A 14,967-nucleotide genomic window follows, 5' to 3' on the forward strand; every position below is an offset into this window, starting at 1 on the left:
TCGACGGCCGGACCTGACGGCTCCTCGGCAGGAGGCCTATCTCCCTCTGGAATTTCAATACATGCTCCTTCTCGTGATTAACGGCATCCAACCACCTGATCAGTGTCGCTGTCAACTTTTCAGTGCGGTAGTGCAGTACTACCGGCGTCTTCAGCCGCTCATACTATCGCTTGTGTTTCTTTTCTTCTGTTGCCTCTCTTCACTCCAGCGGAAGTAGAGCGGTAGTAACCAGCGGGTAGTACCTCCCCGCGCGGCAGTTCTACCTCCTTGTGCAACACTAAGCGGAAGTACCGCTGGTGGGAGCGGTAGTACCGCCCTGCGTCTGTGACTCAATCAATTGCACGTTGAGACTAATACTATTATGTAGAGCGGTAGTACCGCTTGTGCACAATTTGTAGGCAGAAACAGTTGGTTTTTCATCCATCTATATAAAGGGAGTCTTCTTCCGCAAGTTGACTTGCCTCTTTTCTTCCAAGCTCCATTGTTGCGCCTAAACTCATTTTCGCCTGATCTCTCTCCCTAGCCATTCAATCTTGTTGATTTTCTAGGGTTTGCTTGAGAGGGCCTCGATCTACACTTTCACTGAGAGAAATTTGATTCTCCCCCATTAATCCCTTGCGGATCTTGTTACTCTCGGATGTTTGGGCACCCTAGACGTAAGAGGTCACCTCGGAGTCACAATCCATTGTGGTGAAGCTTCTTGGTGGTGTTGGGACCCTCCAATTAAGTTGTTGAGATTGTACCAACCTTGTTGTAAAGGTTCGGTGGTCCTAATGGTTTTTTGGGGAGTATTGTGCCTCCACACTGTTCCAACGGAGACTTATTTCCCTCTAAAGGGAAGGAACTTTGGTAACACATACTCGTCTTCTCCGACTCCACTTGAGGTGTTTTAATAACCGATTTTGGAACATGCGGGTTATTTGATCTGCTTTTTAAACAATCTCGCCAAGCTTTTTATTAATTCGTCACAATGTTTATAAGGACGAAGGTAGAAGCCAAGCACACTAGAATGGATCCTAGGCAAAATATTGTAGTAAAACAATAAGAAGTAAAAAATGCAAAACAAGAAGAAGACTGAAATGTCTAGCTCGGGTATGAATATCGTATAAGCTCTGGGCGGGCCTCGAGGTTGACGCCGACGGGTGGGCGAGCTGGACGATGGAGTGATTGTATTTTTGGCGAAGACGATGGAGACGATTGTGGGAAATGCAAAAAAATTAAAAAGGAATGCTGCGACCACACACGGAGTAGGGGTACACTTAAGAGTTTCCTAGAGTAAGGGGGTAATGGCCCCCTTTTAGAGACCTTTTACGGTGCATCAAAATAATATAAGCCGTTCATTTTCAGTCAGTTAATGGACTAGATTCACCAATACTACCAAAGCAATTCAGTAGTATATTTTGTTCAAGGGGTAAAATTGGAAGACTTTTAAAATAAATATCCAAATTCTACATCCATTGAGGAATCTGTGTGTTTTCTTGTCCTGCTTGGACCGGTCCGGCTGAATACTTTCCGGCCGACATTCAATGCAACAGAGACAATTGTACACAGCGATGGATCCTTGCCGGCTGGTATTTTTGGCCGAGAAAATCACCATGTACAATAGATTGATTGATCATTTGTGGATACATGCATTAGTGATTCCGGCGATCAAGCCGGCAGCGGTGGCCTCATAGGAAGCTGCAGCGACGATGCCGCGACTGATCAAGACGTCGTACCGCCGGTTCTGTGGCCTGCTGGTAGATTTGATGCCAGGTCGGGGGCTTGGAGCTCCCACTTGAAGGGCACTCAGGCAGTCAGGCTAGCTCTGATCGATATTGGGCATGCGCTGTTGATCATGGGCGATGGCAACGACGAGGCCTCACAAGGATCGTCACCGCGAGGGATTTGACAAATTAGGAAATGAAAATAATGACAAAACTACCCCGCTAATCACCGGCTGAGATGATTCAATACTACTCGCTTTCATCGCTTTCAGAGGTAGTATGATGCACCGTAAATATCTCCCCTTTTACCCCCTAAAGCTACACCACTGGAAGACAATACGCTTGGTGAGCTACCGCTTCTCCGCTCCTCCTTTCCCGTCGTTTTCGTCCACCGTAGCATCGTCTCGCTCAAGCCTGCGCCCTGTCCGCCATGGACGAGTCCCTACCTAGTGCTCCTCCCGCACGCACACATCTGTCCACGGTCCGCTGCAACAGCCGGAGCGCACACTCCACAGCCCCACAATGAACAGTACTCCCGTCTCCAAGCAGCACCGCAGCCTCCCGTCACGTCACCGCCATCCATGGTCAGCGCGATCCTAGAGGGTAGGCTGGGACAGCCAGCTGCCATGGTCTCGCCTACACGACAGGGACCTCTGTGGGTGCGAAGATGAGGAAATACCATGGGTCAGTAGGGGAGAGACGGGGGAGAGAAGCAGGGTGTTGATGGCGAGAAAGATGGCCAAGCTCAACAGCCTCCTGATCCACCATAGATGGCGCGCACGCTGGCGGCGGCTGGAACTCGTGGGCTCGGTCGGGAACAAAATGGAAGGGCAGGGGCTTGGACCAGGTCGACTTGTATACTGGAGGACAGAAGCGATGGAGTGCAAGCTATACAGCTGGCGATCGCATTGGCGAATTGGAGCAGTACAGATTGATCGCCACCATCAGAAAACAGAAATGGGCGACCTGTATTTGCCGCAGGGTACCATAAAAGAGCTCTTCCGAGAGATGGTCTAGATAAATTGGTTACTGATGTATGGAATGATCCTAGGGTTACAGGGACAAACATTGAGAGATGACAAAAAAAGTTAGGTTTTTAGACCTAAACTGAAAGAGTGGAACATAAATATGAATGCTTGGTATAAAGACTTGAAGAAGGATATTCTCCTGAAACTTGATAAACATTGTGAAAAATATAGGCTGTTTGCTGAAGATAGGATGGAACAAATGGAACTTAGGGCGCAATTGGATAGGCTATTAAGCCAAAAAGAAGCTATGTAGAAATAAATAGTGTACTACGTCTTCTTCCTTGCTTCTTAGAGCAAGTCTAGTAGAGCCCTCAAACCCTCAAACCCCTAAAAATAACTGCATTTTTTACAGTTTTCGTCGAAAAAAAGCCGTAGACTAGAACCCCTGAACCCTTAAACCCGTAAAAAAAATTAGAGGTCCATCCCTTAAACATTTTCACAACCTGTACAAGTGAGGGTTGGGAGGAAAAACTCTCCCCAACCCGCACTCCTCTTGCACCCTCGCACGGGAGGGAAGTTTCATCCCCGGCTCCTCCCGCCGCTTCGCCCCGCGCCGGCCGTGGAGGCCTCTGCCGCCGCCGCGCCCCCGCCCGCCGCCGCACCCGCGCCGCCCGCCGCCGCGCCTGCCACGTCCGCCCGCCCGACTCGGGCCCGGCCCCGCACCCGCACCCGCCCGGCACCCGAGCGTGGCCGACGTGGTGGCGGTGACCCACGTCGGGGCCAAGCGGCGGCGGGCGGGCCTCGCACCGCCTCCTCCCGCCTCCCCGGCTCCCGCCCCGACTCCCGCCACGGCCCCCGTCCCCGCCCCCGCCGCGCCCGCCCCCACGAAGAGCCGGCCGAAGGCGGGCTCCCGTGGGCCGCGAGGGGCTTCCTCCAAGGTCGCCTTCTCGTCCCCGGCCGTGAAGAAGCCGCGGAAGAAGCCCATGGCCCCAGCCGCGGCCCCGCCCGCCGCCGTCGCCAAACCTCCTCCCGCCGCGCACGAGGTGTTCGAGGAAATGGCAACCCCATCCTCGTTCATGGAACTCCTCCAAAACACGGAGGTGGACCTCGGGGCTACGCCTCTAGAACCCTTTGGGGTTGGTGACGACTTGGAGGAAGATGAGGAGGGTGAAGGGGATGACGAGGAGGAGGTGGCCGAGATAGGGGAGGAGGCATTCACCGCCGCTTCCCGCCCACACGCGCGGTCGACAAACTACACCGAGGCGGAAGATATCCTCTTGGTTCGTGCTTGGGCAGCTGTGGGGATGGATGCAAGCACCGGCACCGATCAAACCGGTAAACGGTATTGGCAAAGGATCCAGGACAACTATTGTAGGATCAAGCCGAAGAATAGTGGGTTCATCTCTCGCAGTTTTCGGTCGCTTCAAGGCCGGTGGGAGTTGATGAAGCCCGCTTGTGCTCGTTGGAGTGCGGCCATGGACCAAGTGAGGGATGCACCACCTAGTGGAACCGTGGAGAGTGACTATGTGAGTACATATCTCTTCACTATTTTGATTATGTGTGTGTACTATGCTATTGGTGGGTTCTTATGTGATTATGTGTGGTTGATAGGAGACAATTGCCGGCATGAGGTACAAGGAGATGGCCGCTTCCAAGGGCAAGCCATTCCCATTTAAGCATGTTTGGGCAATTCTTCAAACCTTTGACAAGTGGAAGTTGAGGGATCAAGAGACCGCACCAAGAAGTCGGCAATGCTTAGGATGGATGATAGTGAAGATGAGGAGGAGAGGAACTTGGGCAAGCCCGAGGGAACCAAGAAGGGCAAGCTAAGGGTGAAGATGGAAGGAGAAGCGTCAAGCCTAAGGAAGAAGATGGAGCACATGATGAAGGCAAGAGAGGAATTAACAACGAAGACATTGGAGACGAAGCTTCTTATCACCGAGAAGAAAGAAAGAGGTCAAGCTTGCACAAGTTGAAGCAAAGCGTGAAGAAGCAAAGCGCAAGGCCGACTTGGAGGAGAGGATGATCAAGCTCAAAGAGGCAAAGGGATGGAAAGAACTCATGGTGGAAGAGAAGGAGCACATGATGATGTCCAAGAAGGACATGGATGAAGACCAATTGCAATGGTGGAAGGACTACAAGGAGGACATCGCGGAGAGGAAGAGGACGTTCCGTGGTGCGTCCTCTACTTTTCGAGGTGACACTCCGATGAGTAGTTGTGGCGATGGCGGTGTGGACGACTCCACCAGCGCCTATGGAGATGCTTGATGGAGCCCACATATGGTCTAGGAGATGGCGCCGAGGTGCAACTTTTTGGTGATGGTGCCGATGAGAGGGGGAAGATGATGATTTTATGATGTAAACTATTAAACCATGCATCAATAATTGTCATTTGGTAGTTTGTTTAGAGGTTGATTGTGTTCTTGTAGTCATAAATTGTGAGATGTCGAATGATAGATTTAAAGGTTGGGGTTGAGGCAAAGACTAGTCAAACCCAACCCTTAAAGCAATTTAAGGGTTGGGTTTGAGAGTTCTAGTCTTTGCCCCTGTTTTTCCACCTTTAAAAGTGTCAAAAACTGACACTTCTCAACCCTTAAAACTGCTTTAAAGATTTGAGGGTTTGAGAGTTCTACTAGACATGTTCTTAGGCTATTAGGGCTCAATCGGATTGGCTCATCCAACCACCTGATCAGTGTCGCTGTCGACCGATTGATCAGTGTCAACCCTTCCTACGTGCATGTTTATCTGTACGCACCTGTGTGCGTTGCAGCACATACGTACTACCTAGCTAGAAAAAATGGCGCGCCCCGCTGCAACAAGAAGCACTATTGGTAGTACGTTAGCCGTCACGCTGCTAGCTTGGCTACTTGTCCTCCAGCTTCTCCTTCTGGCGCCGGCGCCTGCAGCCGCCAGGAGGGCGACGACCGTCAGCCAGGCGCCCAACTCTCTGTCCACAAAGCCGCCCAGGTCGAGCACCAACGCCCTGGTCAAAAAGGCGCGCCGTCGCAACCAAAACACGGACCAGCTGGGCAGCGCGGCGGCGGACGACGCCGGCTACATCGTCCTCTACAACGTCTCCATCGGGGCCACGCAGAACGACGTCTCCGGCGTCGTCGACCTCCTCAACGATTTCGTCTGGACAACGCAGTGCGTGGCGGCGCCGGTCAGGGTCCCCTGCGCCAGCCAGACGTGCCGGAGCATCCTGGCCAACGACACCACCGGCACGGACGCCTGTGGCGGCAATCCCAACGGCGACGATCGCTGCAGGTACGTTTACGTGTACGGGCCGGGGATCAACACCACGGGCTTCGTCGCCAACGAGTCGGTCGCCGTGGCGGTGGGGGGCATCGCCGGCAGCGCGGTGTTGGGGTGCAGCACCGCCAACAGCACCGTGCCCCTCGAAGGCGAGCCGGGCAGCTTCGGCTTCAACAGGGGGTCACTCTCCTTCGTGTCGCAGCTCAGCGTCAACAAGTTCTCCTACTACCTGGCCCCCGACGAAGCCGGCAGCTCCGACTCCGAGAGCGTTGTGTTACTCGGCGACGCCGCCGTGCCACAGACCAGGCGCGGCGGCCGCTCGACGCCGCTGCTCAGGGGCACCGCGTTCCCGGACGTCTACTACGTCAAGCTCATCTCCATAGAGATTGACGGTCAGGCCCTGGGCGGCATCCCCGCTGGGGCGTTCGACCTTGCCGCCGACGGCAGCTCCGGTGGCGTGGTCATCAGCACGCTCACCCCCGTCACCCGCCTCCAAGAGGACGCCTACAAAGCCGTGAGGCAGGCGCTGGTGAGCAAGATCACGGCGCGAGAGGTGAGCGGCTCAGCTTTCGCCGGTGGCCTGTTCGATCTATGCTACAACGCGCAGTCCGTGGCGGCGCTGAGCTTCCCTAAGATTACGCTGGTGTTCGACGGTGGGGATACGCCGGCCATTGAGCTCACGACGGTGCACTACTTCTTCAAGGACGACGTCACCGGGTTGCAGTGCCTCACCATGCTGCCGATGCCCGTGGGCACGCCCTTCGGCTCTGTCCTGGGAACCATGGTGCAGGCGGGCACCAACATGATCTACGACGTCGGCGGCAAGACGCTGACGCTCGAGGAGGGCGCAGCGGCTCTGCCCGCCTCACAGGTGGTGTCGCTCATGGTGATAGCCTCTCTGCTCCTTGCTTGGGTGCTACTCTTCTAGCTAGATGTTCATCTCGATCGTGTGTACTGTTCCATCATCTTGCATGGTTTTGCCAAAAGAAATATTTCAGCATTGTGGTGTATTCAATATGTCATGTTGTCTGTAAGATGCTTGTACCCAGATTAAAGATGCATAAATTATTTATTCTCCCTTTTTCTCTAAAATGTTCGCAAATCGAACAATGTTCTAGAATTTCAAAGATGTTCGAACTTTAATAAATGTTCGTGAATTTATAAAAATATTACCTGAATTTCGAAAAATAGTCACAATTTTTTCATCAATTTTAAAAAGGACGATGCTATGCATCGGCCGGTGAATAATAAGAAAAGATCTGCCGCCTTGCTGACCAGTGGATGAACACGTTAGTGGCTGTCCAATCCATCCGTGTAAGCAGTCACTCCTTTGCAACAAGAGTGATGTTGTAGAAGGACTTCTGCAATAGCTATACATTTTTTATTTTTTGAAACAAAGGTCTTGTTGCAGAAAATTTTACAGTAGAGGTCTTGTTGCAGAAACTTTTCCACGCGGTTTTTCTTTTTTGCAACAAAGGCCTTGTTGCAGAATTTTTTTCGCAACAAAGGTTTTGCTGCCGAAATTTAAAAACTGATAGAATCCTTTTGCAACAGCCCGTGTTTGTAGCATGGGTGTTGGTGTCGCATGGCAGCCGCCCGTGTTTGTAGAAGAAGGTTGCAGACTGTAAGTAGCACACTCTCTAGCATGTTCTTTTTTTTACTGGTTGCGTTGTTTGCTCTACCTTGGAGCATTTACAATTTACACAATGCATCTTAAGTTTCCTCCAGCTATATTTTTGTGTTGCAGATGATTTATCTTACTCTAGAAGTTTTTTTTTTAGCAAAACTTAATCTAGAGGTAGAAGTTAGTGTGCGTCATTTGATGCAGGAGCACTTCTTCAGAATTACTTTGGCGTAACACAGGCAACACATTCCACACAGAAATTTCGAACAAATCTCAAGTAACCCTGGTTTTCAATTTGTCCTGGAGCAGTAGCCAACAGAAGAAGAAAAATAAATATTCAAAGAAATTCAGTTATATAGCAAAACAAAAATATGATACGGATTACCAGGTCACGGCGTACCACGGCTCCCATCTAGTAGGCCATAGAATAATTGATTGATCGAAAACAATGTGGCAGAGTTCTTGAATCTTGACTATTCCTGCTGACACAAATGAGAACAAGTCTTTGCAGTAGGAAAATGATGTCCTATCTACAAGTTGGAAAATGATGCATGCTACCCAGGGTTCCACATTATTTGGTTGGAATTATTTGTGATGGTGGTGTATGCAACTGTTTGTGTATTCAAGATGCCGGATAAACTCAAACCTCAACCTGAATAGCAATGTTTCAATATTTATTGAGTGAGAAGGAAGTGTTGTCGACCTATACAACATGTCCACACAATGTACCAAACCTGACACGCTTTCCATCTTTTTCTTCCACTGCCTTTATCTCTAAGCAAAATGTCCCCTTCCATAATTTGTAGTCTGGTAAATATATTTTTTCTTAAAATATTATTAATATAATCTCAAACATTATTTTGTATGATATTTTATATTGCCTCGAACATTGTTTTGTATGGCTTTTTTTAATATAGTACAGGCGCAAGCACTCATATATACACGCATACAATCACTCATATGAACGCACACACGCACACCATACCCCTATAAGCACATTCGAGAGACTGAGCCGACATGTCATCTTGAGATTTACGAAGGCACCGTAGGCGCGACGGGAACGTCTCCTCCCACTGAAATCATATTGTCGGAAATACTAAAATAATTTAGGAATAATGCGAGCATCAGGACTTAACCCTGCTGAGCTGGGGATATACCACTGTCCCTCTAACCATCCAACCATAGGTTGGTTCGCCGTTGTTTTGTATGGCTGACATTTACTTTTATGCCGTTCACCTCGTAAATAAGTCATTTATTTCATTTCTCATAAATTGGTATTTTAAGTAACTTCAAACATTCACCCACAAAAAAAGGTAACTTCAAACATTATTTTGTACGGCATATAGTATTAGTTCATTATTATGACTAGCAAACCTGTATATGTGTTGCAACGGGAGAAACAATCATGTTGTCCACCTTTGAGAGCATGAGCTGTTAGTACAAGGGCTACTTGTCTTTGGGGCGCATCGCCCCCCGGCAGAGGATGGTCGTCGGATCAAACGCCCGAGGCGGACGCTGGGAGCGGCAACTACCCAGACCTGGGCTCCCTGAACACTGTTGGGCAGTCAGTAAGAGCATCTTCAGCAGTTGGCCCTCCCAGGACACATAAAAATCGTCCTTTGGGGGCCAGCCGGCGATATAATCGGCGCTGGGGTGGTTTTGCGCCCAGTGTTGGGGAACGTAGCAGAAATTCAAAATTTTCCTACGTGTCACCAAGATCTATCTATGGAGAAACCAGCAACGAGGGAAAGGAGAGTGCATCTACATACCCTTGTAGATCGCTAAGCGGAAGCGTTCAAGTGAACGGGGTTGATGGAGTCGTACTCGTCGTGATCCAAATCACCGATGACCAAGTGTCGAACGGACGGCACCTCCGCGTTCAACACACGTACAGCCCGGTGACGTCTCCCATGCCTTGATCCAGCAAGGAGAGAGGGAGAGGTTGAGGAAGACTTTGTCCAGCAGCAGCACAACGGCGTGGTGGTGATGGAGGAGCGTGGCAATCCAGCAGGGCTTCGCCAAGCACCACAGGAGAGGAGGAGTATGGAGAGAGGTAGGGCTGCACCAAGAGGAGAAGTTCTCATCTGTTTAGCAGCCCCAAACCTCAACTATATATAGGGGGAAGGGGGGGCTGCGCCCCCTTTAGGGTTTCCCACCCCAAGGGGTGCGGCCAAGGGGGGAGGAGTGCCTCCCAAGTCAAGTGGAGGCCTCACCCTTTAGGGTTTCCCCCTTCCCATGCGCATGGGCCTTGGGGGGCTGGTTCCCTTGGCCCATAAAGGCTAGGGCGCCCCCTTACAGCCCATGCTACTGTATTGGACGTGGTGGAACAATTTCCGGACCTCCGGACCCCTCCGGAATCCTCCGGAACCTTCTGGAAGCTTCCCGGTACAATACCGAAAAAACCCGAACCTTTTCCGGAACCCGAACAACAACTTTCCATATATAAATCTTTACCTCCGGACTATTTCGGAACTCCTCGTGACGTCCGGGATCTCATCCGGGACTCCGAACAACATTCGGTAACCACATACAAACTTCCTTTATAACCCTAGCGTCATCGAACCTTAAGTGGGTAGACCCTACGGGTTCGGGAGACATGCAGACATGACCGAGACGTTCTCCGGTCAATAACTAACAGCGGGATCTGGATACCCATGTTGGCTCCCACATGTTCCACGATGATCTCATCGGATGAACCACGATGTCAAGGACTCAATCGATCCCGTATACAATTCCCTTTGTCTAGCGGTATTGTACTTGCCCGAGATTCGATCGTCGGTATACCGATACCTTGTTCAATCTCGTTACCGGCAAGTCTCTTTACTCGTTCCGTAACACATCATCCCGTGATCAACCCCTTGGTCACATTGTGCACATTATGATGATGTCCTACCGAGTGGGCCCAGAGATACCTCTCCGTTTACACGGAGTGACAAATCCCAGTCTCGATTCGTGCCAACCCAACAGACACTTTCGGAGATACCTGTAATGCACCTTTATAGCCACCCAGTTACGTTGTGACGTTTGGTACACCCAAAGCATTCCTACGGTATCCGGGAGTTGCACAATCTCATGGTCTAAGGAAAAGATACTTGACATTAGAAAAGCTTTAGCATACGAACTACACGATCTTTGTGCTAGGCTTAGGATTGGGTCTTGTCCATCACATCATTCTCCTAATGATGTGATCCCGTTATCAACGACATCCAATGTCCATAGCCAGGAAACCATGACTATCTGTTGATCACAACGAGCTAGTCAACTAGAGGCTCACTAGGGACATATTGTGGTCTATGTATTCACACGTGTATTACGATTTCCGGATAATACAATTATAGCATGAATAAAAGACTATTATCATGAACAAAGAAATATAATAATAACACTTTTATTATTGCCTCTAGGGCATATTTCCAACAGTCTCCCACTTGCACTAGAGTCAATAATCTAGTTCACATCACCATGTGATTAACACTGACAGGTCACATCACCATGTGACCAACATCCAGAGAGTCTTGGGTTTGATCATGTTGCTTGTGAGAGAGGTTTTTAGTCAACGGGTCTGAACCTTTCAGATCCGTGTGTGCTTTACAAATCTCTATGTCATCTCCTAGATGTAGCTACCACGTTCTACTTGGAGCCATTCCAAATAACTGTTCCACTTGGAGCTATTCTAAATTGTTGCCCCATTATACGTATCTGGTATCTCTACTTAGAGCTATCCGGATAGGTGTTAAGCTTTCATCGACGTAACCTTTACGACGAACTCTTTTACCACCTCCATAATCGAGAAAATTCCTTAGTTCACTAGTTACTAAGGATAACTTTGACCGATGTCTGTGATCCATTCTTGGATCACTCTTGTACCCCTTGACTAACTCATGGCAAGGCACACTTCAGGTGCGGTACACAGCATAGCATACTGTAGAGCCTATGTCTTAAGCATAGGAGACGACCTTCGTCCTTTCTCTCTATTCTGCCATGGTCGAGCTTTAAGTCTTAACTTCGTACCTTACAACTCAGGCAAGAACTTCTTCTTTGACTGATCCATCTTGAATACCTTCAAGATCATGTCAAGGTATGTGCTCATTTGAAAGTACCATTAAGCGTTTTGATCCATCCTCATAGATCTTGATGCTCAATGTTCAAGTAGCTTAATCCAGGCTTTCCATTGAAAAACACTTTCAAATAACCCTATATGCTTTCCAGAAATTCTACGTCATTTTTGATCCATAATATGTCAACAACATATACTCATCAGAAATTCTATAGTGCTCCCACTCACTTCTTTGGAAATACAAGTTTCTCATAAACTTTGTATAAACCCAAAATCTTTGATCATCTTATCAAAGTGCACATTCCAACTCCGAGATGCTCACTCCAGTCCTTAGAAGGATTGCTGGAGCTTTGCATACTTATTAGCATCTTTCGGGATTGACAAAACCTTCCGGTTGTATCACATACAACCTTTCCTCAAGAAAATCGTCGAGGAAACAATGTTTTGACATCCTATCTGCAAGATTTCATAAATAATGCAGTAATCGCTAATATAATTCCAACAGACTCTTAGCATCGCTACGAGTGAGAAAGTCTCACCGTAGTCAACTCCTTGAACTTGTCAGAAAACATCTTAACGACAAGTCGAGCTTTCTTAATGGTGACATTTACCATCATCGTCCGTCTTCCTTTTAAAACCCATCTGTACCTAATAGCCTTACGACCATCAAGTAGTTCTTCCAAAGTCTACACTTTGTTTTCATACATGGATCCTCTCTCAGATTTTATGGCCTTGAGCCATTTATCGGAATCCAGGCCCACCATCGCTTCTCCATAGCTCGTAGGTTCATTGTTGTCTAGCAACATGACTTCCAAGACAGGATTACGTACCACTCTGAAGTAGTACGCATCCTTGTCATCCTACGAGGTTTGGGAGTGACTTGATCCGAAGTCTCATGATCACTATCATAAGCTTCTACTTCAATTGGTGTAGGTGCCACAGGAACAACTTCCTGTGCCCTGCTACACACTAGTTGAAGTGATGGTTCAATAACCTCATCAAGTCTCCACCATCCTCCCACTCAACTCTTTCGAGAGAAACCTTTCCTCGAGAAAGGACCCGATTCAAGAAACAATCCATATTGCTTTCGGATCTGAATTAGGAGGTATACCCAACTGTTTTGGGTGTCCTATGAAGATGCATTTTATCCGCTTTGGGTTCGAGCTTATCAATCCTGAAACTTTTTCACATAAGCGTCGCAGCCCCAAACCTTTAAGAAACGACAACTTAGGTTTCTCTAAACCATAATTCATACGGTGTCATCTCAACGGAATTACGTGGTGCCCTATTTAAAGTGAATGTGGTTGTCTCTAATGCCTAACCCATGAACAATAGTGGTAATTCGATAAGAGACATCATGGTACGCACCATATCCAATAGGGTGCAACTATGATGTTCGGACACACCATCACACTATGGTGTTCCAGGCGGTATTATTGTGAAACAATTTCCACAATGTCTTAATTGTGTGCCAAAACTCGTAACTCAGATATTCATCTCTATGATCATATCATAGACATTTTATCCTCTTGTCACGATGATCTTCAACTTCACTCTGAAATTACTTGAACCATTCAATAATTCAGACTTGTGTTTCATCAAGTAAATATTCTCAACATCTACTCGAATCATCTGTGAAGTAAGAACATAACGATATTCACTGCATGCCTCAGCACTCATTGGACTGCACACATCAAAATGTGTTACTTCCAACAAGTTGCTATCTTGTTCCATCTTACTGAAAACGAGGCTTTTCAGTCATCTTGCCCATGTGGTATGATTTGCATATCTCAAGTGATTCAAAATCAAGTGAGTCCAAACGATCCATCTGCATGGAGTTTCTTCATGCGTATACACCAATAGACATGGTTCGCATGTCTCAAACTTTTCAAAAACGAGTGAGTCCAAAGATCCATCAACATGGAGCTTCTTCATGCGTTTTATACCAATATGACTTACATGGCAGTGCCACAAGTAAGTGGTACTATCATTACTATCTTATATCTTTTGGCATGAAAATGTGTATCACTACGATCGAGATTCAATAAACCATTCCTTTAGGTGCAAGACCATTGAAGGTTTTATTCAAAAATAGAGTAACCATTATTCTCCTTAAATGAATAACCGTATTGCGATAGACATAATCCAATCATGTCTATGCTCAACGCAAACACCAAATGACAATTATTCAGGTTTAATACTAATCTTGATGGTAGAGGGAGCGTGCGATGTTTGATCACATCAAACTTGGAAACACTTCCAACACATATCGTCAGCTCACCTTTAGCTAGTCTCCGTTTATTCCGTAGCTCTTTTATTTCGAGTTACTAACACTTAGCAACCGAACCGGTATCTAATACCCTGGTGCTACTAGGAGTACCAGTAAAGTACACAGCAACACAATGTATATCCAATATACTTCTATCGACCTTGCCAGCCTTCTCATCTACCAAGTATCTAGGGTAATTCTGCTCCAGTGGCTGTTCCCTTTATTACAGAAGCACTTAGTCTCGGGTTTGGGTTCAACCTTGGGTTTCTTCACTAGAGCAGCAGCTGAATTGCCGTTTCATGAAGTATCCCTTTGTTCCCTTGCCCTTCTTGAAACTAGTGGTTTCACCAACCATCAACAATTGATGCTCCTTCTTGATTTCTACTTTCGCGGTGTCAAACATCGCGAATATTTCAAGGATCATCATATCTATCCCTGATATGTTATAGTTCATCACGAAGCTCTAGCAGCTTGGTGGCAATGACTTTGGGGAAACATCACTATCTCATCTGGAAGATCAACTCCCACTCGATTCAAGTGATTGTCGCACTCAGACAATCTGAGCACAAGCTCAACGATTGAGATTTTCTCCCTTAGTTTGCAGGCTAAGAAAATCGTCGGAGGTCTCATACCTCTTGACGTGGGCACGAGCCTGAAATCCCAATTTCAGCCCTCGAAAACATCTCATATGTTCCGCGACGTTTCGAAAACGTCTTTGGTGCCTCAACTCTAAACCGTTTAACTGAACTATCACGTAGTTGTCAAAACGTGTATGTCCGATGTTCGCAACATCCACAAACGACGTTTGGGGTTCAGCACACTGAGCGGTGCATTAAGGACATAAGCTTTCTACTATCCGCATAATCGCTACTGTCAACTTTCAACTATATTTTCTCTAGGAACATATCTAAACAGTGGAACTAAAACGCGAGCTTACGACATAATTTGCAAAAGATCTTTTGACTATGTTCAGGATAATTAAGTTCATCTTATGAACTCCCACTCAGATAGACATCCCTCCGGTCATCTAAGTGATTACATGATCCGAGTGAACTAGGCCGTGTCCGATCATCACGTGAGACGGACTA

The 14,967-nt window shown here is 47.8% G+C and overlaps 1 protein-coding gene across 1 annotated transcript; it reads left to right on the forward strand.

The window, feature by feature from the left end:
- Positions 1-5,450: 5,450 nt before the first annotated feature.
- Positions 5,451-7,021, forward strand: LOC123150611 (aspartic proteinase nepenthesin-1). Its single transcript, XM_044570453.1, has one exon. It carries the CDS (start codon positions 5,472-5,474, stop codon positions 6,855-6,857), a length of 1,386 nt encoding a protein of 461 aa, XP_044426388.1. The 5' UTR covers positions 5,451-5,471; the 3' UTR covers positions 6,858-7,021.
- The last annotated feature ends 7,946 nt before the right edge of the window (positions 7,022-14,967 follow it).

The sequence above is a fragment of the Triticum aestivum genome, chromosome 7A (genome assembly GCF_018294505.1).
Source record: "Triticum aestivum cultivar Chinese Spring chromosome 7A, IWGSC CS RefSeq v2.1, whole genome shotgun sequence".
NCBI classification, from domain to species: Eukaryota; Viridiplantae; Streptophyta; class Magnoliopsida; order Poales; family Poaceae; genus Triticum; species Triticum aestivum.

Bases quoted from the DNA above. Each gene is read 5' to 3' on its own strand.
- LOC123150611 (XM_044570453.1), top strand. From the start codon at position 5,472: ATGGCGCGCCCCGCTGCAACAAGAAGCACTATTGGTAGTACGTTAGCC.